Here is a 26,834-nt window from a genome sequence, read left to right as displayed (position 1 = left end):
CTTCAAGAACCAGAGAATAGGAAAAAACTACATTTATAGAAATCATAAGCACTGATGAAACAATAAAGTGAGTTCAAAGTGGGGGGTGGGGAGGGAATTACCATGGGATTTTTTTTTATAATCATGAAAAATGCTAATAAAAATTTTAAAAAAATAGAAAAAAAGATCATGTTATCTAATTAGCTCCTTCTCACTATGACCATCCCTAGAAAAATGGGTGATAAAAACCATTTGCCTGGTTTTCAGAATGTGTGTTTTGTTTGGGAAGTTAAGCATAGCACATGCAAAACAAACTACAGCATGTTAAAAATATATCAATTAACTTAAAAATCAATTACAGAATATGACTGCTATCAGAATAAAAAAAACTATGTATGTAAATACAAAAAAAAAAGTTCTCAGGGGGAAAATCCCTATTATGAAGCTAGAATTTCATGAAATTAACAACCAAGAGGAGAGCCAAAATTAAGACAGTTACAGGAATCCACAAAGTTAACAAGGTAAAAAAAAAATCAAGGTCCTTCAAGAAAATGCAAGAAAACACAGCAGGAAAATGATGAGCTAAGCAGTAACTGTACATGAGAAAGCCCAGAGAGGAAGATCAAGGCAGAGAAAACCAAGTAATAGTTCGTGGAGAATTTAGTGACACAAGATTTCTCTTTCTATAGTTTTAATCGCTATCACACTTTGTGGTCTAATATAATTATAATATCTAAGGCAATTAGATATTACAACCACTATGGGGCAGGACTAAATGTTTAGGATGAATGTACAAAGCTTAGAAGACAACTGCAGCGACAGAGGAGAAATATAATAAATGTTATAAATCTTGATCATCGAAGAACCTGAGCTCTTAAAAGATGAGAAAGTGTAAATGTTTGGGGTAGTCCATCTTCCCAGATCTTCAGAAGAGAAAGCGTATCAATATAAAGTTGTCCAGGAACAGTTTAATTGGACCATATAAAGTTCACTTCTAATAAAACAATAATAATACGACAATAGTTGGGAGATGCAGTATGGAAGCTGTAGTACCAGCCTGCAAAGTTTCCTGGAAAGAAAATCCAGCACACGGTAGTGTCAATCCGCAAGAACGGAAGGATCAGCTTCCAAAGCGATGAGCATCCAGGACCCATCAGGGGAGGCCCGGAAACCAGGGCACCGAGGTGGGAACTATTTGAATACAAGGAAGATCTGAGTTCCTTCACTCTCAATGATCCAGGAACTGTTCTATGCAGAAGGAAAAGGTCACACGGATTCCAGTGGGTAGTATCTGAATAGTTCATTTAGTGACTGATTCATCTGAAAGTTGTAAGGATTTTTTCCATGTTATGTTTTTGCTTGTGTGAGTGTGGGGTATGCACATGTGTGCAGATGCCCAGGCACCAAGCACACAGTGTGGAAGCCAGAGGAGATGGGTGTCTTCTTATGCGAATTCCTCTGAGAACAGGTCTCTCCCTCAACCTGGACCTGCTGACTGTCAGTGAGCCCCAGGGAGTCTCTGGTCTCCACCCACCACTGACTGCTTATGGGTGTGGCCCTGTCCAGCTTGCTATGTGGGTTCGGGAGTAGGACTTGATGATCGTCTCCAGTCCTCATACTTAAGCAGCAAGTGCTCTTAACCACTGAACCATTTTCCCGGCCCTCATTTCACTCGATTTCTCTGTGGTAAGGTCACTGACAAAATCTGAAAAAAAATGAACTTTTTTGTGCCCTGGTTAAATGATGATACTTGTTTCTTAAAGTGAAATTCCCCATACATATGGTTCTGTCAGAGGCAAAGCAGATGTGGCTCACAACCTCAGTGGCAAGAAAGAAGCTTGGCATGGTGGTGCCCGCAGATAACGCCAGAATGTGGGAAGCAGGGGTTCAAAGTCCTTCTCTACCACCAGCCAGGGCAATGTGGATTCCTGCTGCAAAAACAGTTTTTCTTTTTTAAATAAAAAATAAAGGAAGAGCTGGGTGCGGTGACACACATGTTTAATTCCAGCACTTAGGACAAAGGTAGCAGGATGAGTGAGTTCCAGGTAAGCCCGGCCAGAATGCAACCCTAATGGGGCAGGGGGCGGGGGGAGGGAGGAATTGAGAGGGAGGGATCCTAAGACTGAACTGAGGCATCTCCACACATGGAACTGTGTACTGCTTTGTTCACTGCGATATTCCCAGTACCTGGTACTTCAGAGGCTTGATAAACACTTGTTTGTACAAACACATAAATCCCATAGTTCCTTAAGAGACAATTATAGGAGCAGTAATCTGTCCCTAGTTTGGGCCCAGCCCCGCATGAACCAACAAACAGGGTCTTCCCTGAGGATAAAGTCTAGCTCTCGCAGGTTCTTCATGGCCCGCTCTGTGATAAAACAGAAAAGACAAAATCTCTAATGATCAACCCAGAAATTACTCAAGTCCCTCACAGCCTGGCACTCGACTCAACTGACACTGTAAAAAGAAGAAGAACAGAACAGGGATGAGAAAGCTCTTACTTATCTCAGCAAAGGATTTTGCTGGTTTGTACAGCCAAAGGTACCTTATAAAAAGATATATTAAACTTCCATGTAAAGGTGATGGTTATCAAGTAATCAGAAACCAAGAGCTGAAAGGAAATAAAACTGGGCAGCGTGAGGTTTCCACAGATAAGACAGCCACAAAATATTTGTCTGAAACTCATTCAACACTTTTCCTGACTCTAATCCTGAACCTTGTTCAACAGCCAAGTTCCTTCTTACAGAGTTTCATGAGACGAGACTCTTCAAATGATTGCTATACTTAAGCTAGTAACGGACAGGACTAGTTAGTCAACTATTTTCCAAAGTACTATGAACCACTTACTGGCCCAGATGCTGCCAGGGTCCCTGAAGGGAGGATAAATAGACTTCTGCCACTCCATGAGAGAGGAGCAGCTCAGTTTCAGAGAGCAAGCAGCCTATGACAGCCTGACCACAATGGAAGCTGCTCTTTTAAAAGCGGGTACACGGGTAGGAGTTAACTGTTTTCTCGCTTGAGGGGAGAGCCCCTCAACCCATGATTTTTGGGGGAGGGTTGTATGTTCTGTTTCCTTCCAAGTAGATAGGAACCAAGAACAAAATAGAAATCAAAAAGGCCAAATCAATGGAACAGAAAGCGCTCCCCATCACTGAAAGGTGTTAGGTGAAGAAGCCGTTGGATGGGGCGGGGCGGGGGCAGTTGTCACCTGACCAAGTCACTGCACGTCACCATGTCACCTTTCCTCTTCAGGAGCAGGAAGAGAACCTTCAGGAAGCTGACAGACTCCTAGTAAGAGGACAAGGTCAAAAAACAGGGATTCAAGAGGCTATTTTCTTCCCAGATGTAGCTTGGGGTAAAATACCACTACCATATTTTAAGATTGGAAAACTGGGGGAAGATCCAGGTGACAAAGAAGGCTTCAAAGCTTTGGAACTCAAGCCAGAAAAGCTGGAGATTGTGTTATACTTATTCCTATTGTAACTGACACAAAACACACACCAAACTAGGATTAAAAAAGGATTATTCTAAGCAGAGTAAGGACAAGACTTAACCCCATACTCCAGGGGAACAGCTGGAGAAAAAGTAGCCCTGAACATCAAAACCAAAGTAAAAGCAAAAGCAAAGGAAGCCTTTTCCTTGCTAGTTGAAAAGCCTGATTCATATGAATATAAAAAAGTCAAGTTCTATCTGTGAAGAATCCTGGCGACAGAAGGAAGTTCATAAAGATGGTGTTGTAAGTGCTGGATGACAGTCATTAGAGCACATTGGTCCCCTAACATGTCCCAAGTCACCCTATATTCATAAAAGCGTTAAGATAGGTGGCAGCAGCCAAGGAATGCAGGAGGGAAACAAATGGAGTGAAGCCATTAGAAACAAACAAGCAGTTAAGGCACTTGCCTGCAAAGCCTAAGGACCGAGCTTCCATTCTCTAGGACCCATGTAAGGCAGATGCACAAGGTGGTGCATGCGTATGCAGTTTGTTTGTGGTGGCTAGAAGCACTGGGGTACCCATTCCCCCTCTCTCTCTCTCGATCTCAAATAAATAAATAAAAATAAAATATTTCTTTTTAAAAAAAGAAAGAAGTGCTGTCTCTACAAAAACCTGTGAAAAAACTAAAAACAGGCATTTCCCCACTTTTTCATAGTTCAATCTCTGTCATCCTTTATCTTTCCCAAAGTGGGCCACTTTACTGTCTCCTACCTTTGTGAAGTATATCACCTACTGGGAAAGGGTGGGGAAATGGCTTGGTGGCACTGTATCCTGTCCTGTGACAGTCTTCCAGGGCAGACAGCGGGGCGATGGTGTGTAGATGTGCAAAGCTCGACCTTAGATATATTTTGTAGGCTCCCTCTGCTAAATGTGAACAAATTTTCTTTTAACACTTTTCTTTGAAAATGTGGTATGCAGGAAAGACACGAGCACTGAGCCATGAGTTAATGGATTGCATGGGTTTGCCAGATGGAGCTCCGAGGTAATTGGGAAGTCCAGTACAGGGAAAGGTCACCCCAGAAAATCTCACTCTTCAAGAAGGCTCTGGCAAGAAGGAAAGAATGAGATTTTAATCACTACAGCTAATTACATAGGAGACTAAATCACATGAAGAGTTATTTAAGTGTCTTAAATACAATAAAAAGTAATTAACAAGAAGCGCCATCTTGACAGCTTCATGTCACCAACCAAGCCTAAAAAGATCAGCTAATTCCCAACTTGGGAACCAGAGAATGAGAAACGACTCAAAGTTTGATCTTTTTATTTTTTATTTCAACTGTTTTGATTAACAGATAACAACTCTGGCCAACTCCACAGTGAAGTTAATCAAGAAAAAATTTTAATCTAGTGAAGGAATGATGAACCTTGTTTCCAGCAATTCCCCAGAGGGCAGGAGACAGGGAGCCGAAGCCAGTGTCACACCAGTAAGGCCTCTAAGGGTCCTGAGATTCGCCTCTCTCCATATATGAAGAGGAGAAACAGAAGTGTTCCTTTGAGCCCTACCAAGAATACAGACATTTCACACACTTTGCATGTGAATTATATCTAAAATTCTGCTTTGAAATAGCCCTTTTCAAGACACCATCTCATCCTCCTCTTTCTTCTTGTTCCCTTGGAATCAGTTAACTTCAAAGGAGCTCTTCCAACCAGAAGTCTGAGTAACAGGAAAGCTATGAGCTGTGGGGCAGGCCTAAATGCAGGTATCCATACACGTCTACAAGCTAGAACAAAGCTCCCCTTTTAGAGGCAATATACACCCCCAAAGCTTTTAAGGAACCCTTCCCTTTAACCAGCCCACACTCCCTGCAAATGCTCGGGTAAGCAGTTGCCCGCAACAGCAACTGTACTTCTCATACACCTGCACACCCAACTGAGCCCTGCACAGAAAGCATTAATTTTGTCCTCAAATCTATTTTATACCAGTTACATTTGTTAATTATGTATTTCTTAAATATTGCTATTAGTTATTGAAATATAAGCACACAAAGAACATGTTCATGAAAATGTGCATAGATTTAAAAGGTTAATGCAGAAAAATGCCATTAAAGTTGCTGTCAAATAAATGAGACAAGTGTAACAGATGATGAAGTATAAAGTTAAAAAAAAATTTCAGGCTTAATAATTAGTGTTTTTGAGTCCTCATTTCTAATAGAAATTTATGTTGTTTGCTAGGATATGAAATAAGCAATTTGCGCTTGTCATACAGTAGAGATTTGAAAATATATGTACATTTTTATTTACAAAAATCCTCTATTTTAAATAACTAGGCATTAAATCAGATAGAAGGATTTTAATATACCTTGTTTTGAAATATCAGCTGAATATTTGGATGCCCTTATGAACGTCAACTTTTCTACATTATTATTTGGGAAAAAGGGTTTAAAAATGACAACAAAGAGAAAATAATAGAAGTTCTGAATGAATTTGGAACATAAAACATAGACCCACCTGCTAGAGGTGACTGACATGCATCACTACCAATCACTAAATAAAAGAGGAAAACTATCAGTTATAAGTTTGGTTAAACTGACTAGACAAAAACAAGCCTACATCCATCCTAAGCAATGATGCATCCAAATACTTCCCAGGACCCTCAGTGACAAAAATACCAGTTTGGTAACCTTAACAAATCATTCAACAAAATCATTGATTCCTACCATCTGCTGGCTACTAGGTTTACAATAGGGACTAAGAGAAGACAAAATTCCAGGCTGGAGAGATGGCTAAGTGATTAAGGCATTTGCTACAAAACCTAAGGACCCAGGTTCAATTCCCCAGGACCCATGTAAGCCAGATGCAAATGGTGGTGCCTGTGTCTAGAGTTCCTCTGCAATGGCTAGAAACCCGGGCATGCCCATTCTCTCCCCCCTTCTCTCCCTCTATCATAAATAAATAAATAAATAAAATTATGAAGAAAGGAAGTCAAAATGTCCCATTGCCAAGGAGATAATGCACTGAGGGGTTGGCTTCCATAATACTACTTTCAAAAAAAAATTAGGTCTTTGTTTTTCTTTGCATGTGTTTGTGTGTGTGTGCATGCATGTGGAGCCCAGAGTTCAGTGTCAAATGCCTTCCCCAGTTGTTCTCCAGCTCATGTTGTGGAGACTGAGTCTCTTACTCTTACTAAGCATGAAGATCATTTGGCTAGGCTGACTAGCCAGGGCTGGCAAGCCCTGGTCTCCTTCTCAGCGCTGGGATTAAAAGTGTACACTGCCAGGAATGGTGGCACACATCTTTAATCTCAGCTCTCGGGAGGCAGAGGTAGGAGGATCGCTGTGAGTTCGAGGCTACCCTGAGACTACATAGTGGATTCCAGGTCAGCCTGGGCTATAGTGAGCCCTATGTTGAAAACCCAAAAACCAAAACCAAAAAAAAAAAAAAAAAAAAAAGTGTGCACTGCCACATCCAGCTTTTACTTGGGATCCAAACAGGTCCCCTGCTAACACAGCAAGACCAAGCCAAAGAACTCTACAGCCCAATAAAGTAATCCAATTAGAAATGGGCAAATGAGTGGAATAAGGCATACAAATGGCACAGTATAAGAAAACACACTAGTGACCAGAGAAGCACAAACCAAAAGTACAACTAGAGATCATCTCAACTCAGTCAAAAGGGTAATTATGCAACCAGTAAAAATTGCTAGCATCTTCTGGAGGAAGAAGGACTTCAGGCTGCTGGTAGAAGGGGAAACAGTACTGCCATTACAAAAGTAGCAAGAAAACTCTACCATTCCACTTCTCAATACATACACAAAGAAAATGAAAAAAAAAAAAAAATGCCTGCCTAGGATCAAGGAGGGCTCTTCCTCACAGTCACAGTAAATATACTCGACTCTCAGGATTGGGTGCCGCAAGGCACGGCCATAAACCCCTAGTACGGAAGTACTGCAATGATGGTGGTCCCAAATTGTCCTAAAATGTCAAGGATTCCCTAAAACCAGTTCCTGAATATGACTTTAGGCAGTGTAAACTTGTTTTTAAATATACCTTGGTGGTGACTAAATGAGATAGTCTAATCTGAGTACGTGTTAAATGTAGGTGGAGGCCATCTGCCAAAAATAAAGATGCGTATTTTTACAGATGTGAAACTGTTTCCCCAGCAATTAGATAGCAAGAACAGGCATCTATGGAGACAACTCCTTGTTTCAGTGAGTAAAAAATTTAATACTAACCTCCTAGCAGCTATCTCTGACAGGGAAGAAGACATCCAGCTCATAAGAAGTGGTAATAAATTGGGAATAAACCATTATGACATGATATACAGATAGAATGAAGACCAAAATATGTTCAAGGTTTTCACATTTCAAGATTATTATTGGATTTGTCAAAAAAACAGGTTTCTACAAAATGTGTTACCAGGAAGGTGTGAATATAATGACATCAAATGCCTATATTGAGCAACTGTGGCAAAACTGAACCCTCCGATTGTGTGTGAGTATTCACAACATTAATAAAATCAGGAGTGGGAACTGGCTAAAAATAAGTTATTTCTGAAAGTGAAATCAAGAATGAGTGGATAGAAGCTCCTGCCTGACAGGAGAGTTCTAGAAGCTAAACAGTTACAAGATCCTCATCCATTCAGAGGCGTTACTGGAACGAAGATGTATTTTCCCTACCGGGCTTCATTGTACTTTCAATAAGACAATCTCTGTTTTGATGAAAAACCTATTCTTTGCTTCCCCTTCACTATGCCCCCTTAAAAGAAAAGAAAAATACCAGTTTGGTAACAAATAGCATTTAAGACTGTTAAATAGAGGAGACAATTACCATGCTGGTATATTTTATGCAAAGTAAGAATTGCTACTGGGGACTGACTGATTGTTTTAATATTTATTGTAGAAGCGTGGCCCAGCAGGCTTCCTCCTTCCCCTGTCAGGTAACTCCCTTGAAACATTCTGCTCATCAGCTAAACCATCAAGAGACCTTGCAATGGAAGGCTAGGGCACAGCCTGGGTAATGGTAGATCTAGCATATACTCACCTCTATATAGAGAAAGTGTCCAGTTAACCTCTTTCCACCCACCCCCCATTTTTCATAGTAAAGGGAGGTGGTACCTACAACTCACCTTACTAAGCCAATATACAGAAGCTCTTTTGAACTAATTTTGGTAGTACATAGGGCCAGCTTGATACTCAAGAAACAGAATCATTAATAGTTATAATGTGCACTTCATAGGGCCAAGCACACTGAGCACAATAAATCTCAAATAACAACAATAATGAAAGTGTATGATTAGCTAATGAGTGATTATAAAGTACTCTGCAGATATAAAGTGCTACACAGGCACATAATTATGACCCACTAGGTTAAGTGCAGGAGAGCAAAGCAGAGAACGTGGCTGTCGAGGCCAAACTGAGACCCTACCAGCCAGAACACTCACATTCCTCCAATGGTGACAGTGGCACAGGTTCGCTCGGAAAAAGCAGGTACCGTCTCCGTGGCTGGGCTGGCTGGTCTAATGTAGTCCACAGTCACATTGACCTAGAAATAAAACATCAAAGGAGTTAAGGCTCAGAGTCGACAACAGCTCACTGGCAGCCACATAACCTTGCACGACTGTCAAAGATCAACTCTGTTGAATTTTGGAGGTGTAAGGTATTGAAAATAAAAAATAAAATAAAAATAAAAATAAACACCACCAACAGACTGGGAGAGAATACCTGCAAAGGGCATACTGGATGCAAGACAGCCACCCAGAACACACTAAGAACTCTAAAACTCAACAATGTAAAGACATACAACCAGAATGAGACACAGAGAAGACCTGAAGTGCTCACCCAAGAAAACGTAAAGAGGATGAGCAAGGCAGGAGAAGATGTTTCACCTTGATGTCATTCGGGAGCTGTCATTTTATATTTTTGTTTGTTTTTAAAACACAGCATCTCATGTAGCCAAGAATGAATGACTCTGAACTTCTGATCGCCCTGAGGCCACCCTGGAGTGCTAGACACGTGTCGCCACGCTCAGTTCATACAATGCTGGGGATCGCGTCCATGGCTCTACACGTGCTAGGCAAACACTCTACCAAAGCTGCCGTCTTACCATGGCAATATGGGCCAGGAGGGACACTCAGGTGTGCAAGGCCCTGTGTTCATTCCCTAGCCCAGGAGCAAATGTTTTTCATTAAATTAAGCAACAAGACACCACTATATGCCTGTGAGAATAGCCAAATCCAGATCACTGACAACACGAAGGCTTTGCAAGGATACAAAGCAATAAGCATTCTCATTCACTTCTGATGGGGAAACCTGGAAGATAGTTTGGTGGTTTCTTACTAAAGTAAATACATTTCTAACTAAACCATCCTAGAATACGGCTCATTGGAACTTATCAGATGGGTGGAGAGATTTCTCCACATAGGACTAGTGAGATGTCTCAGTGGATAAGGAGTAGCTGAGTTCAATCCCCAGACAACACAAAGAAAGCAAGAAACCAGAGCCGGGCATGGTGGCGCACGCCTTTAATCCCAGTACTCGGGAGGTAGAGGTAGGAGGATTGCCGTGAGTTCGAGGCTACCCTGAGGCTCCATAGTGAATTCCAGGTCAGCCTGGGCTAGAGTGAGACCCTACCTCAAAACAAACAAACAAACAAACACACCAGGGAGGGCTTCTATCATCCCAGCACACTGACCCTGATGGTGAGATGGGAGATGGAGACAGGAGAATTTCCCAGAAGCTCGTAGCAAGCACAGGAAAGAACAGCAGAGCAAGAATCCAGAGCAAGAAATCCTGCTTGGAACAAGGAGGACAATCCCAAAGTTGTCTACTGATCTTCACATGCGCCATGCGCCATGCACGTAGGTGCCCGCTCCCCCACACAAATAGACTAAGTAATAGTGACAACGAAGCTTGTCCACATAAAACCAGCACCTAGAAGTGAGCTTCTGCTTCGTTTAGAATTCTCAGTACTTAGATATGACAATGAGACCCTTATGAAGATGAATAGATCAACTGTGCTAAATCCAGACAATGGAAATGTAGTTCAGCACAAAAAGCAAAAAGGAAAAAGAAAGAAATGAACTACCATGGACATGGATGAACCTCGAATGTGTCTCACTATGTGAGGGAAGTGGACGTGGAAGGACCTTGAATTTGTATCACAAGTGAGGGAAGTGGTCATGGATGGACCTCGAGGGTGTATCACTAAGCGGGGGAGTCGAGTGGAAAGACTACATGCTACATGATTCTGACTGTCAAGCACTCTGGCAAAGGCACAGCCATGAAGATGGATAAAAAGCAGTGGTTGTCGTGGCGGGGGGTGGGGGTGGGTGAGGGGATGAACTGGCAGAACACAGGGGACTGTTCCAACAAAGAAACTATCCTGCCTGCTGCTGCAATGGTGGATACACACTGTGGCATGGCTGCAAAGCCTACAGATGGTACAGTGCCAACCACAGGCCCTGTGGACTCAGGTGACAGTGGTGTACCAGTGCTGGCTCATAGACTGTAACATGCACACCACTCTGGTGTGGGATACCACACATGTACTGGGGCAGAGGGCATTTGGTACATCTTTGTGCTTTCTACTCAATTTTGCTGGGAGCCTAAAACTGCTCTAAAAAATAAAGATCATTTTGGAGAGGGAGGGAGGCAACCTAATGGTCTGAAGACATCAAAGTGACTGAATACATGAACCCTAAAGAAATTTTCTACTTTACAGAAGAAGTTTGTAATCTTCCTGGGTGAGTGTCAGACATTACGATAAAACATTTATTTACCCATGTTTGCCTGAGACTACCTGCGTTTCAATCAGTGGCCTGCCTGCCCACCCCCATTATAATCTCAGCCGCCATGCCTCCTTGTGGACCAGTGAAGAGCTCTCAAGTAGGCAATCACAAGGGCGCCTAGGACTGATTCCACAGGGAGAGACCAACATGATACTGGTCACTAGGTCCAGTAGCAATACAGATGGAGTCAGGAGGTTTTAGGGAAGTGAGAGAGGCAAGGAGAGAGCACAGACCAGAAGAATCTTTAAGTTCTGAACTAAGAGGACCTATATACAAAAAGGAATAGAAGAATAAAATGAGAAAACTGCTTGAACTCAACACACACTAAACAATGCTATTTCTTCAATGGAACCTTTGAAGATAAACATGTTTATGTCAAAAGAACCAAGTGTGGGCTACAGGGATGGCTTAGTAGTTAAAGCACTTGCATGGAAAGCCAAAGGACCCAGGTTTGATTCCCCAGGACCCTCCTAAGCCAGATACAGAAGGTGGTACATGCATCTGGAGTTCGTTTGCAGTGGCCAGATGCCCTGGTGTGCCCACTCAACCTCTCTCTGTCTCCATCCCCCTTTCTCTCTTCAAATAAATAAATAAATTTTTTTAAAGTTACCAGTCTTTTTTTTTAATTAATTAATTAATTTATTTATTTATTTCACAGAGAGAAAGACAGATAGAGGGAGAGAGAGAGAATGGGCGCGCCAGGGCTTCCAGCCTCTGCAAACGAACTCCAGATGCGTGTGCCCCCTTGTGCATCTGGCTAACGTGGGACCTGGGGAACCGAGCCTCGAACCGGGGTCCTTAGGCTTCACAGGCAAGCGCTTAACCGCTAAGCCATCTCTCCAGCCCAAAAATATTTTTTAAAAAGCAGAAAAAGAACCAAGTGTGTAGGATCCATTGGCACACATTACTGGACACATCGGTAGGGTTGGCTTGGGTCATAGTCAAGCTATCATACCTACCTACACTAACTGCAACCCTTGGTTCAATCAGCCTGAATCCATCTCCATTTTCCCCATCAGCCTCAAGACGGCATATCACACGCAAGCATCAAATGCGGCCACACTGTGGGTCAGCACCATCACAACCCTCTCTGTCTCTCTCTACCTGCTTGTCTCACACTTACTTTAAAAACAAAACATAGAAATTGGGAAAAAGACATTTGCCTTAAAATTCCCACTGCCAGATCACAAACATGAACACTCCACCAAATCACATTTTACAAAGGGGTGAGAGGAGAAACCAAAACCAAGAACAAGAATATGACCAAAGATCAAGGAAGGGCAGAGGCTGGGAAACAAAACAAAACAAAACAAAACAAAACAAAACAAAACAAAACAAAACAAAACAAAACAAAACAAAACAAAACTATTTTGACATGAAAAAAATATGATGATTGAAGAAAGGCAGGGACCCAAACTCAAAGTGGACAAAAGCAACAAGAAGCCTCATACTAGCCAGGACCATAAACAAAAAGGTTTCCTCGAATGCAGTCGTCAGAGTTAACCACAGGACCAAGACAAGGCCAGGCATGAGAGGGTGGAACACGGAGGCCTGGGGCCCAGAGGAAATAAATACTGTGCGCACTAGGTGAGACTAGAACTGCCCTTAGAGGAGGCTGGGCAACTGATAACAGCAGCAAGGGACCAGGAAAGCAGCAAGACATCGGAAGCCTTGGCAAAGACCCCGTAGGCAGTCACAGAAGTCAGCTAAGTCTCGGGGGCGGGGGGGGGGGGGGAGTCCAAGCCACTCAATGTGAAGTGTCGCAAGGCCAAGTTTAAATGGGGCATACCCACAGGGCATAATGCAGTTTGGTACATTCAGGGGAAACTTAATAAATTATGTGGAGATGATGGAACACACATACCCTTGTATTTTCATACAATCCATCCAGCAATACAAGCCCTTAATTCTATTAGCAAGAGGGGAAAAAAATTCCTGCTTGAAAATAAGCTAAGTGAATCTCAAGGTTACCTTGCACCTGCCGATGCCAAGCCTCTCCTCAACAGATGAGTGTGAGGACGACAGCCATTCAGCACAGACACATCAGAATTCAGGAGGGTTCCACGAGTGGTGGTGGTTATGGAGAAAAGGTAACAATGAACAATGGCAAACACCTGTCCATCTTCCAGACCTGAAAAATGCTACCCCAAAGTGCCTTCCAAGGAAATCCATGGGTAGACACACTCACACATGCATTCGTGTGTGCACGCGCACACACACACACCACTAATCTTCAATAACCAAAGAAACTACACCTACACTCATCTACCAATTAATTATTTCCTATATCAAGAGAGAGAGCATTGCAAATGAGTCAGAGATTAAAGAGCTCTTCATGGAGGCAAAATTATTAAAGAAAACCTCAAATACAAATGAGGCTCTGAGAATAGCCCACAGCCAATATACACACCTGCAGGCAACTATGACAAACCAGGAATTAAAGTCAATGTGTAATTAGAATTTATGTCCCTCTCCTGTGGATTCTTAGATCTGTTCCTTTACCTTGCCATTTTTTTCATCACTAGATACTCATCACTGACCTGTCAATCACTCAGAAAAGCCAAAGCTTAAACAGGTTCAATTAAAATAACTAGAAATCTTATGAAATGTCTGTCTGAATAAATGATAACCTGAGTTTTAAGTTTGTGGGTAGGTTCACATGAAATGGCTTGAATCAAAGAGAGGAAACTTATTAATACAGATAAGGTTCTTTCTTTCTTTTAATTAGATTATTATTATATTTATTGAGGAAAGTACAAAACCAAGGGAAGGAAAATGAATATACCTCTATGGTCTAAGAGCCCATGTGATGGGCCTGGAGGTCCTTTTTTTTTTTTCTCCAAAGATGTTGATGATAACTAGATGATGAAATATGAGTGACTTACGCTCTAGAGATGAGGTTGTGTGTGTGTGGGGGGGGACGGACCCTGCTTATCCTGAAATGTCTGGTATATATATGTATTTTATACCTATGTAAGAAAAAGGTAAGAAAGCTGACCCTAGGTCTGGTCCCTGTTTATAGCAATGACCTCAAGGAGGTCACTCTCTCATGAATGTGTTGTGTACAGCAAGGCAACATATTTTGACCTCACTTAGAAAATCAAGAGCACCAGAATGAAGCTTTGTTTGTTAGTTAGGTGTTAATTTATATGCACATTTGTGTTGTCAGCAGAAGTTGACATCCTCATCACTCTCCACATGTTCTTTTGAGACATATTAAAAAAAATGTGAGGCTGGAGAGATGGCTTAGTCAAAGTGCTTACTTGCAAAGCCAAAGGATCCAGATTTGATTCCCCAAGACCCACATAACAAGGTGTGACAAGAAGAAGCATGAGTCTGCAGTTGGTTTGCAGAGCCAGAGGCCCTGGCATGTCCATTTTCTCTCACTCAAATAAATAAAATATTTTTAAAATGTTTATTTAGAGGAGGCAGGAAGACTGTAAGAGCCACAAGGGGTGTAGAAACACCTGAAGCACAGCTCCCCCAGATACAGAGGCCCTAATTAGCCCAAAGTGACATGAATGGTCCTACTGAAGAAAGCCCTCAGGGAAAGGGGAAGAGTGACACGTTACCTATGTTAAAAATTATTTAATTAATAAAAATAATTTTGGGGCTGGAGAGATGGCTTAATGGTTAAGTGCTTGCCTGTGAAGCCTAAGGACCCCGGTTTGAGGCTCGATTCTCCAGAACCCACGTAAGTCAGATGCACAAGGTAGTGCATGCATCTGGAGTTCATGTGCAGTGGCTGGAGGCCCTGATGCACCCATTCTCTTTCTCTGCCTCCTTCTCTGTCTGTTGCTCTCAAATAAATAAAAATAATTTTTAAAATGTTTGTCTATAAGGGGAAGAGATATGGGGGGGGGGGAATGGGTGTACCAGTGCCTCTTGCCACTGCAAACCAACTGCAGCTGCACATGCCACACTGTACAACTGGCTTTACGCGGGTACTAGGAAATCAAACCCAGGAAGCAGGCTTGGCACGCAAGTGCCTTAAACTATTAAGTCATCAACCAAGCCCTGAGACACCGAATTTTTTGATACAAGGTCTCCTGTTGAACCTGCAGGACTAGCTAGCTGGTCAGTTCAGCCTGGAGATCCTCTTTCTCTACCTTCCCAGCACTGTGATTACAGGCAGGGATCACCATGCTGCTTTTTATATGGATCCTGGTGATCTGATCTCGGGTCCTAACAATTTATATGGCAAGCATGTTATCCAATGAGCCATTTCTCCAGCTCTAGATTAGAACTACATAGTATCATTTAACTCTAAAATTCTAAAAGACAGCCAGAAATGGCATATTATATCCTATTTTAAAAAATCTTAGTGATGTGTACCTCACATTTACTACAATTAACTAGAACATACTGGCTGTAAGAACTGTGAGAGGGGTGTACATGTCTTTTATTCACTGAAAGATCTGACATAAGACTTGTGAGGAACAAGCTCAAGATGGAGCAAACATTTGTTGCATGGATGGATACATGTGATCAGGTCCTGATTCAGACATAAAATTCTGAAGGACACCTTTGAAATGAGAAGGTTAGACATTTTAAGGACATTTTGTCAAGCTGCTGGCTATTCTGCTGTCTTATATAACAAAATATAGTGATTTCCACTATGGGTGTGGTGGTGACAAGCTGGAAGAGAAAAAAATATTTTAAAACTGTGACAAAACTCTAATGTTTAACAAAGGCAGCTACCATGAGAGATTAGACAAGCAAAATAGACATTACACCTTTTGTCAAAAAATTTGTTTCATAATGATAAAATGTATAGCAGGTAACCTCATTCACCCTTGGTCCATTAGACTGTAGAATTTTCTTTGAAAGAAATTTCAGGGACTCTTTCAGAGGAACTAAGATAGTAACAAGTCCAAATTTATATCTCTGTCTCTTGTAAGGTCTGGAAGCAATTTAGTACGAAGAATTGCATTGGACCATACTTCAATGCTAAGCATCGTGGCTATTCTTCTTGTCAGCAGAGACTAGGAAACATCAAATCACCACAGAATTTGATAGAGTTTGATGCTGTTGACAGTAATTCAATGTGGGAATGTGAACTACCTAAGCAATAAAGGCAAGGGAGGCAGAAAAAAACTGTATATGTAAAACATTACCAGGTCATATTCTAAGTTTAGTTTTAATATAAACAGTGCTATTATGTGAAGCTATTTTGTACAATTATCATATAATCCTACCCATTAGTCCACATAGCCAATCATAAATTCATAGGAAACTGAAATAAATTCTCTACCTCTGGAAACAAGCTCTTTTAGGACCTCATTCTCATGACATAATTTTGGCTAGCTATGGAAAACTTCTATGTACCTCTGACACAGAAGATGACATAATCTGGTCCTAAATCCAATTCATGCTACCTAGAAACAAAAGCAAATAGAAGAAAAGGGATTCTATCAGGTAAGGGGATGGATAGTATAATGGACAGGCTCAACACCAGACAGCAGCTGTGGGAACATGGGTGAGTCATGTACTATCTCTGAGCTTCCACATAACACAGACATCCGTGCCCACTTGACTGTGCTAGGAAAAAGCATTAGTGTACATGTGGAGCGTGGAATAGGGCATGACTCAGACTCAGCCCCATGCAAGTATCATTTCTTTTAAAACAAACAGGTACTGAAGCCTCAGGACAGTGCCTGGCACACAGGAAGTGCTAAATAATTATGCATGAGATAAATAAACACACCTACACACACACACACACACACACACACACACACACCCACCCATAAAAAAGATCCATGTTGACTTGAAGCATTAGATTTCTGAAATCATTAGACAGGGAGACTCAATTAAATCTACTTTCCTCCTTAAGGAGTCATAGCAAACAAGAATACATACCTCATACATATTCATCCCAACTTAGAGATAAGCAGGGCTTATTTTAAAGAATGACACACTATTTAGTATTTATTTAGACAGTTTAAGGATTAATTTTGCAGGTATCAGTTATTGGATATTTTATTTATTGAAGATAATTGAAACTTAAGTATTGTCAACCATCTCAATTAGCAGGTTAACCGGTGAATTCTAGACAGATACTTGCTTTACTAAATAAGCAGGACAATAAACATCAAAGGGAGCCCAAGATTACATTTGCTTTGTAATTAATAAGACTTTCAGTACATAATAATCCTTACTATTTAAGCATTCTTAATATTTTCCTTGCTAAAAGTACCTTATGTAATTATTCTAATAATGTAAGAATGATAGATTTTTAAAAAATAAATTTAGGGCTGGAGAGATGGCTTACAGTTAAGGCACTTGCCTATAACACCTAACCCAGTTTCAATTCCCCAGTACCCACGTAAGCCAGATGCACATGATGGCCCATGGCTCTGGAGTTTATGTGCATTTATGTTAATGGCTAGAGGCCCTGGCATGCCCATTCGTGTTCTCATTCTCTCTTTCTCTCTCTCTTCTTTCACTCTGCTTCAAGATAAAAATTAAAAATAAAAAAAATAATCACTCATTTATCTAGGAACAGAATCACTTCAAAACAAATTTCTATAGGTAAGGCTGCTTTACCCTGTCTCAGGACTATATGCTTGCCACAACAGCCAAGTGACCTGTTCCCATTAGAGTACATGTGCCACTTTGACAAGATGCTGCCACACTTACCTGCTTCTACACACTACGACAGAAACATGACCCGAAACTGAGAGTGACATATGTGCGCTTTTTTTTCCTAGTAACGACATTGAGAAATTAAGAAATAGATCACATTGATATTTACTTCATCTCAAATTTACAAATTATCACTGTATGAATATAAATCCAATATTGTGGTGAATTCTGGTATTGCATTCTTATATGTCTAGCACATCGCAATTGGGGACAATCACAGCCCAAGTTCTCCAAGCCACACTAGTGTTGGTCTGAGCCACTTGAGACTATTCCTGACCTATCTGTGACACATAAGAGTCTTAATCTCCTTCCTCTACCACACGATTTACTTTTGGCTTTACCTTTTTCCTTGTATTTTCTCTAGTAAAATTTTAGGATTTGGCTTTATAAGCCTTTGTGAATATTCTTAAACCCAGGTATGGAAAAAATGGCATGAAAAATAGAATAAAAAACAAAAATCTTTATCCTTCATTTTTTCTGAAATCTATTATTTGACTAGAGTAGCAATATATGCCAGCTACTTTTGCAGTTCCAAAAAACCAATTTCAGGTGTCAGAATAAATTTGTACACAGAAGAGGGAAATCTTCTAGTTTTACAACTACTGTATTAAAATATATACTGTTCTAGTTATTTCTAATTCTAGGGTTTTTTTTTTTGGGGGGGGGGGCTCTGCAGAGCTTCAAGCATGCTAAGCAACTGTTTTGCTGTGAGCCATACCCAAAGCTCTGTTCAACAGTTTCATGAAATTTTTTGTTGTTGTTGTCGTTTTGTTTGTCAAGATAGGGTCTTGCTCTAGTCCAGGCTGACCTGGAATTCACTATGTAGTCTCAGGGTGGCCTTGAACTCAAGGTGATCCACCTACCTCTGCCTCCCAAGTGCTGGGATTAAAGGAGTGTGCCACCACATCCAACTCATGAAGATAATTTTCAATGACTCTTAGCAAGTCTGGGACTACATAGTGAATTCCAGGTCAGGTACCCTACCACGAAAAAAATAAACAAACCAACCAACCAACAATAAAAAGAGAAAAAGAAAAAGAAAAAAGAAAAAAGAAAAAGGAAAAAGGAAAAAGGAAAAAGGAAAAAGGAAAAAGGAAAAAGAAAAAGGGGAGGGGAGGGGAGGGGAGGGGAGGGGAGGGGAGGGGAGGGGAGGGGAGGGGAGGGGAGGGGAGGGGAGGGGAGGGGAGGGGAGGGGAGGGGAGGGGAGGGGAGGGGAGGGGAGGGGAGGGGAGGGAAGGGGAGGGAAGGGGAGGGGAGGGAAGGGAAGGGAAGAATGAACATGAACACTGAAGGGTCGCTTGTCACTGCCAATGAACTCCAGACGTGTGTATTACTTTGTGAGTTCCAGGACAGCCTGGGCTAGACCCTGCCTTGGGGAAAAATTATTTGCTGCATTTTCTCTGATATAAACAACCTTTACAGACACATTCATAAAAAAAAAAATTATACCTTTCATGGTTTCATCTTCAATGCAAAGATTAAGAAACAAGAAGTGCTCCTGGGCCACCTCCCCAAACCAGCCTACACGTATTCTGGAACACCCTCTTCCAAATCATTGTAATTAGGTGCTAAGGCTGGTTGTTTATTCTCATGTATTTATGCACAATCGCCCTTCCCACCACCCCCACACAGAGCTATTTTAAGTGCATTTCATTTTCATCAATGGTGTGGCAACCTATAGTGCTTACAAGCCCAGAGTCAAATAGCTTCCTTAATGTGATGCTGTCTGACAAATGAGTCTCCTACATCGCCTTCTCCACAAAACAGTGCAGCCCCTTGCCACCGGGACGGGCAGATGTTTTTGTCCTTCCTGGGGGAGTGGTAAGATGCAGCACAGCAGTGGCCACAGGAGAAGCGAAGAGATCCTATCTGATATCAGGCCTTCGCTAAGTGTGGACACCACTGCTCCCTGATGAGCCTTCAGCTTGGTAAATATTTAATTAGGTGTATATACAAGCACGAGATCCAAATAAATGTGATAAAATATTTCATGTAAGGGGACATATGAGATTGGCAAAGATTTCTGAAGTAATAAAACTATCTGACAATAAACATAACATGAGCATGACCTGAAAATAAACTGTACCATTAATCATGGAGAGAAAGAATGGGTACATATGAAACATGCAAATACAGCCTTGACAACTGCAAATATTTTGATTAAATCTGATGGGGATCTTAAAGACAATATCTTCATAGATGCCAGATTGCCAGTATGTAAACTCTTGATTCTTAAGTCCTTATAATCCTGCAAATATATCTGAGTATAATCTGTTTGTCCTAATGTTCCATTATCTCATCATTATTATGCCACTGTCGTAACTCATACTTTCAGTTCGACACTGCTTGCCCCGGAACAGGAACACCAGAAGGGCTCAATACTCGCTACCAAAAACTAGCCCCCAAGCTCCTTGCTACCCAGTCCCACTGCCTTCCTCCAGGATGGAACTAGAGGGCGGGGCTTTGCATGGCTCTGCACAGTGTCAATCCAAGTCATCTTTGTCCAAAATTTCCAAGGTCACCAGCAGTCAGGGGAAATTAAATCACTTTGTCCAAAAGTCTCCCTGGAGGAGTTCCAGCACATGGGCAGCCCAAAAACATGGAAATACTTATGCCTCTGCCTTTGTGGAGATTAAACACAATGTCACTGGGTCTAGAACAGCAGTACTGATTAAGCGAAGAGACGATCTCTTAGAAATCTTAGAGAAAACTCAGGGAGTGGTGCTTAATGTTTGCAAGATTAATGTGGTGAGGATGTAGATATTACCAAGAATGAACAAAAATAAAAGTTTATATTACATTTGCTCTGTGCATAGATGCCAGCCTATGAAAATTCAGAGTATCTCCAGTCACCAAAAGGCCACACTGAGAAATCTAGGCAACAAACGTGGAGCTGAAGTATTCACCCAGCCGGGCATGCAAATAATCCTGCGGCTCTGGGAGCCAGGTATGGTGGGGGGAGCCGAGCCAGCATGGAAAAGCTGCCCTGTGTCACCATGGTGCAGACCAGTCCCTTTCCTCAGGATGCCCATGAGCAGACACTGAGAAGTCGTTCTGACAAGGGATTATGCATTCAATATGTTAGTTAAAGGACAATGTTAAAATGGTGAACTGGCACTGTGGAAGTGTATCATGACCTCAGGAATTATGGAAAAAAATATAATCATTCTTTTACAATGCCTGCCAGCAGCATAAGTAAGAACAGTCTAATAAATTTGTGTCTAAATTTTTCTGTTTGGCGGCTAAGTAAGTATTTCAAAATAATTAATCTTTTTGTTTTTCTCTGTGGTGCTAGGGAATCGAACCCAGTTTTGAAAATTATTGGCAAGCACTCTACCACTGAGCTACAAAACTCTGTTCTATGCCTGCATGTAGACAAAGAAGCCAGAGTTCTGGGTTCCACTCCTAGACTATCAAACACACAAAGCATAAAAAGAGACTGACTCACCATCAGTTCTGGAAATTCCACTTCTAGGCATATATCAAAAGAAGGGAAAGCAGGGTCCCAAAGAAAAATCTGAATAGCCATGTTTGCTGCAGAAATTGTTTACAATAATCAAAAGTAGAAGCAACGGAAAGGTCACCAGTGGATGACTGCATAAACTACAATGCGAACAAGCCATGATGGTTTGGTGATAAGTGAAGTAAGGTAGCCACCAAAAAAAGAATACTGGAGAAGCAAGAATACTGAATGGCATCACTTAAGTGAGGTGACAACAGTAGTTAAATTCATTAAGACAGAAAGTATAATCAAGTTGCCTGGGGCTACAGGGAGAGGTGTTTAACGAGTGCAGAGTTTCAGTTCTGCAGCATGAGAAAACTCTGGAGGTGGGTGAAGGTGAGGAGCGCACAGCAATGTGACTTCTCACTTAAAATACACGGAACTCCGGGCATGGTGGTGCACGCGGCAGAACTGTCCACACATTCCATATGTCAGACAGCTCAGCAGCATGAGCGTGCAGGGACCAGGTAACTAAGCAGCAGTCCAGCCAACTCCTGAATCTCTCGGCTGCTTCAACGGGGTAGTTCTACACACTCCCGGGGAAGCAGACAGTTTCCACAGACAATGATCAGAACTCGTGTTCAATGACTACTTAATAAAGGATAGAGATCAAAATATACTTTATACAAAATAAAGTTGTTTACCATACTCAAGATATGAACTATTTTTGCTTATTCAGTCATTCTGAAAAGAGCATAGGGCTAGAGAGATAGCTCAGTGGTTAAGGCAATCCAAGTTCAACTCCCCAGCACCCACATAAAGCCAGATGTACTACCTAGTACATGCATCTGGAGTTCATCTGCAGTGGCAGGAGGCCCTGGCATGCCCATACTCGCCCTTTCTTCCTGTCATTCTCTCTCTGCCCCCTCATAAACAAACAAACAAATAAATAAACAAACAAATAAATTTTAAGGGCACAAGAAAACCTTTCTCTTCAAAAACAAAAAGAGCAGAGTTTCTAGCATCAGGTAGCACACCTACATACTGCAGCCTACCTCAATGTGTCTTTACCATTTCTTTTAAAAATGTTTATCTGTTTCTTTATTATTTCTATGAACCTTCTGAAGGATGTATGTGTGTGTGTTTAAGTGGAGACATGCCACATGTGAAGAACATAGGACAACTTTGGAGTGTTCTCCTCTCCTTCCATCTTCTCAGACAGGGTCTCTCTTGTTGCTGCTGCTTGTGAACTTCTAGATTCTTCTGGCTATTCCTCCTACTGCCATAGTCCTGTTGGGAATACAGATGTGTGTGCGACTATGTGTCCAGCTTTATGCGGGCAATAAGGAAAGTGGAACTTGGGTTGGCAGATTTGCAAAGGAGCACCATTAACTGTTGACTCTATCTTTCAGCCCCTATCTTTGGCACTTTTAAGAGGCATCTGTGAAGGAGGTGAAACTATACCAGCCGCTGAATTTAATCACATTTCCCCACACCTTTCTCTAATAAACTTACGTTTCCATGGACTACTCTAAGTGGTATTTCCCACCACTGTCGGCAACCTGAATCACTATATCACTGGAAGGTCAAGTTGGCAATTCCACTAACATTTAATATGGGCTGCCCTTTGGCCAGGCAATGCTACTTCTGAGAATTCAGTCAACAAAGCCAGAGATGTACGTGAAGGCACCATGGCCTTTACATCAAAGGTAATTTAACACAAATGTATAATTGTATGCTGAGATGAAGCCCAAGATTTCCAAGCCGGCAGAGACCCAGTCAACAGAGCATGAGCACTTCTCAACAGCACGGTAAGGCTGCTGACCGCAACGGGCGACCTAAGTGACCTGTTACAGAAAACGCTCACGTGACAGAACCCTACTGAGGGGCAGAAGTGAAGGACATATGGAAAACAGCTGCACGGAAGAGCTGGTCTTTCAAAGTGTAGATGTAAGGCACTTTTAGCTTTTCATGTCATCAATTTCTGCTGAGAGTAAAATATTTAAGTTGTATTAATAAAAAGGGGAAAGTAGCTAGGCGTGGTAGCACACACCTTTAATCCCAGCACTTGGGAGGCAGGTGTAGGAGGATCACCATGAGTTAAAGGCCACCCTGAAACTACAGAGTGAAACCCTACCTTGAAAACCCAAAAAAATAAAAAAAGAGGCGAGGCCAGGCATAGAGGTGCACAGCTTTAATCCCAGCACTCAGGGGGCAAGGGTTGGACGATGGCTGAGAGATCCAGGCCACCCTGAAACTACATAGTGAATCCCAGGTCAGCCTGGAAAACCATCAAAACCAAAAAACCAAAAACAAGGGGGGCGGGGCATGAGAGGAGTAATGTTTAGAACAATGAATGGCTTGCTTACAACGGGGGGCTTCAATGTCATCAAGTGTTATCACAACTGTTCCCACGCTGAGGCCGTGGTCATTGCTCAGAAGTATGTGCCAGGCAGGAAGGATTTTCTACAGAGCTGGCTAGGCCCTGTTAGAATGACACAAACACAAGGACTTCTGGGTGTCCAGTGGTGAGCTGTTGCCATGGCAGGTGGGCATCACTGTCTGAAAATGAACTGCCAATCTCACTGTGAGCTGATAATGATCCTGCCACCACCACCTGCCTGCCATATGCTTTCTCTACTTGTCATGTAACAAGGAAGTGCATTTTGGCATGCTGATCACTGACAGTTTGACACTACTGGTTGATGTCTGCTGTATCTACTGCAGCCCTTCACAGAGTTAAGGCAGAGTGGAAGGAGGATATGAAACACTGCTCTGCCTACTCACCATTCACCGAGACCCAGCCTTCTTCAGCAGACTGGCCAGCTATTCCTCCTTTAGGTCAAAGATGAAGGAGCTGCTGGGTTGAAGGACCATGACCCAGCCCCACTTTACCCAGTCATCATGTTCCCTAAGAAGAGTAGAAAATGGCCTGGAGAGATGGCTTAGAGGTTAAGGCGCTTGCCTGCGAAGCCTAGGAACCCAGTTTCAATTCTCTAGGTCCCATGTAAGAAAGATCCATATGGTTGTGCATGCATCTGGAGTTCGTTGGCAGTGGCTACAGGCCTTGCACACCTAATGACCCAAGTTTGACTGTGCAGGACTTAAAGCCAGATGCACAAGTTCATGCATGCATCTGGAGTTCCTTTGCTGTGGGCTAAAGGCTCTGGTGGCCCATTCTCTCTCTCCTCCTGCCATGTCCCCAGTGCCTGGCAAGGTGGTGCATGGGTTTAATCCCAGCACTCAGGAGGCAGATACTTAGGAGTATCACTGTAAGTTCAAGGCCAGCTCAAGATTACATATGAATTCCTAGGCTACAGTTAGACCCTACCTCAAAAGAAAAGGAAAAAAAAAAACAAACCACAAAAGGGACTGGAGCTGGTTACACAAGCTAACCAAAACTTACTATCCACACTGATAATGAGAACAAAACAATACTTAGCAAATTCTATGAGTTAGGAAGTCCCTGGAAAAGTGTGCACGTGCACTTTCTGCAGGGTATGGTGGCACATGCCTTTAATCACAACACTCAGAGGTAGGAGGACCACCATGAGTTCAAGACACCTTGAGACTACACAGTGAATTCCAGGTCAGCCTGGGCCACAGTGAGACCCTACCTCTAAAAACCAAAAAGAGGGCTGGAGAGATGGCTTAGCAGTTAAGCGCTTGCCTGTGAAGCCTAAGGACCCCGGTTCGAGGCTCGGTTCCCCAGGTCCCACGTTAGCCAGATGCACAAGGGGGCGCACGTGTCTGGAGTTCGTTTGCAGAGGCTGGAAGCCCTGGCGCGCCCATTCTCTCCCTCTCCCTCTATCTGTCTTTCTCTCTGTGTCTGTCGCTCTCAAATAAATAAATAAAAAAAGAACAAAAAAAATTAAAAACCAAAAAGAAAGAAATTAAAAGCATGCACTTTCTTGAGGGGCCTCCTACACAGCACTGCCTGCCCAGCCCCATCTTCACCATCACACACCACACCGCACAAAATGTCAACCAACATTAGCAACAAAACAACCCAGTGCTTCTTCATGTAGAACAACTCCAACAAGATGGCAGATCTACTTTTTAATTGACATAAAAATTTATATAATATAAATTCACCATGATATCCATTTTAAATTGTCCCCAACTTAGCATATTCACAATGCTGTGCCAACCACCTCAATTACCTCATTCCATTACACATTCAAACCCAAAACAAGTCTTATATCCATCAAATAGCCATTCTCCATTTCCGACTTCCTCTTGACCTCGACAATGACCAATGTAATCACTGTCCCAATGAATTTCTCTAGTCGGAACTTTCCATGTACTAAAACCAAACATTTTGTACTTCAATTGCTTTTTCACTTGGGACAATGTTTACAAAGTTCATCTATATTGTATATAGCAAGACTTCAATACTTCCTATGACAGAATATAGAGATTGTAACGACATACTTTATTTTGTTTATATTTCAAGATGTACTTCTAAGAGTGTACCATATGAAAAAGTATGTTTAAAACCACTTTAATAAAAAGATCTTATACAAGCATTATCTTTAATGATACACGTAGATGCACTGAGAACAAGCTGAGTGAGCAGCGGATGGTCTACGAAGAAGAGCTATGTTAAACCAACACCAACAAAGGTGTCATTCAAATCACGTAAAAGAAAAAAACTGAATCATGTGCTCACTTCAGACAACCTCAGCTAAATCACTTTAAAAGGAGGTACCTGGGCATGGTAGTACAAACCTATAATCCCAAGAATTACGGGGCAGGAGGATCAGAAGTTTATGATCATCACCATCTATATGGTAAAAGTAAGGGCAGACTGGGCAATTTGAGACACTGTCTCAAAAAGTAAATTAAAACTAAAAACAGAGTGAATATCATTCTCTGAATTAGTCAGCCACTTGAGAAGACAAACATTCTCACAGCAGTTATCTGTTTAAGATAAAGCATACTATATATAAACATGATACAGATATAACTATGGAAAGACCTGTTAAAAAGATAAGCTCAGGGGCTGCAAAGATGGTCTAGTGGTTTAGGCGCTTGCCTGTGAAGCTAAAGACCCATCTTTGAACTCTCTTCAGATCCTTTGTAAGCCAGACAAAGGTGAGGCAAGCACAAGATTGCCCATGCCAACTAGATGGTGCAAGCATCTGGAGTGTGGCTGCAGTGGCTGAGGGCCTGGAGCACCAATTCCCACTCTCTCTTTTGCTCTCTCTAAAACGTTAAAAAGCCAGTCTCAGGCTAGAGAGATGGCCCAATGGTTAAGGCACTTGCTGTAAAGCCTAATGACCTGAATTGGATTTGCCAAGCACCCTCATAAAGACAAGATGCACAGCGACACATGTATCTGAAGTTCCATTTGCAGAGGCTGGAGACCTTGGTGTGCCCACACTTAATTTCTTTCATTCATATATTCTCTCTCTTTCTCTGCTTGGAAGTAAAATTTTAAAAATAGGTGTTCTCCCCCCCCCCCCCGAGGTAGGGTCTCACTCTAGCCCAGGCTGACCTGGAATTTACAGGGTGGCCTCGAACTCATGACAATCCTCCTGCCTC

At 42.0% G+C, this 26,834-nt stretch overlaps 1 protein-coding gene across 1 annotated transcript in view; it reads right to left on the bottom strand.

The window, feature by feature from the left end:
* Window positions 1–26,834, bottom strand: part of Snd1 (staphylococcal nuclease and tudor domain containing 1) — a 485,819-nt gene that overhangs the window by 239,196 nt on the left and 219,789 nt on the right. Inside the window, exon 12 of the mRNA XM_004658615.2 lies at window positions 8,852–8,952. Coding sequence (XP_004658672.1) covers window positions 8,852–8,952 — 101 coding nt within the window. The remainder of the gene's footprint in view (window positions 1–8,851; window positions 8,953–26,834) is intronic.

This window comes from Jaculus jaculus, chromosome 10, assembly GCF_020740685.1.
Source record: "Jaculus jaculus isolate mJacJac1 chromosome 10, mJacJac1.mat.Y.cur, whole genome shotgun sequence".
NCBI classification, from domain to species: Eukaryota; Metazoa; Chordata; class Mammalia; order Rodentia; family Dipodidae; genus Jaculus; species Jaculus jaculus.
The sequence above is the reverse complement of the archived record's forward strand: the minus strand, read 5'-3'. Positions and strand labels throughout refer to the sequence as shown.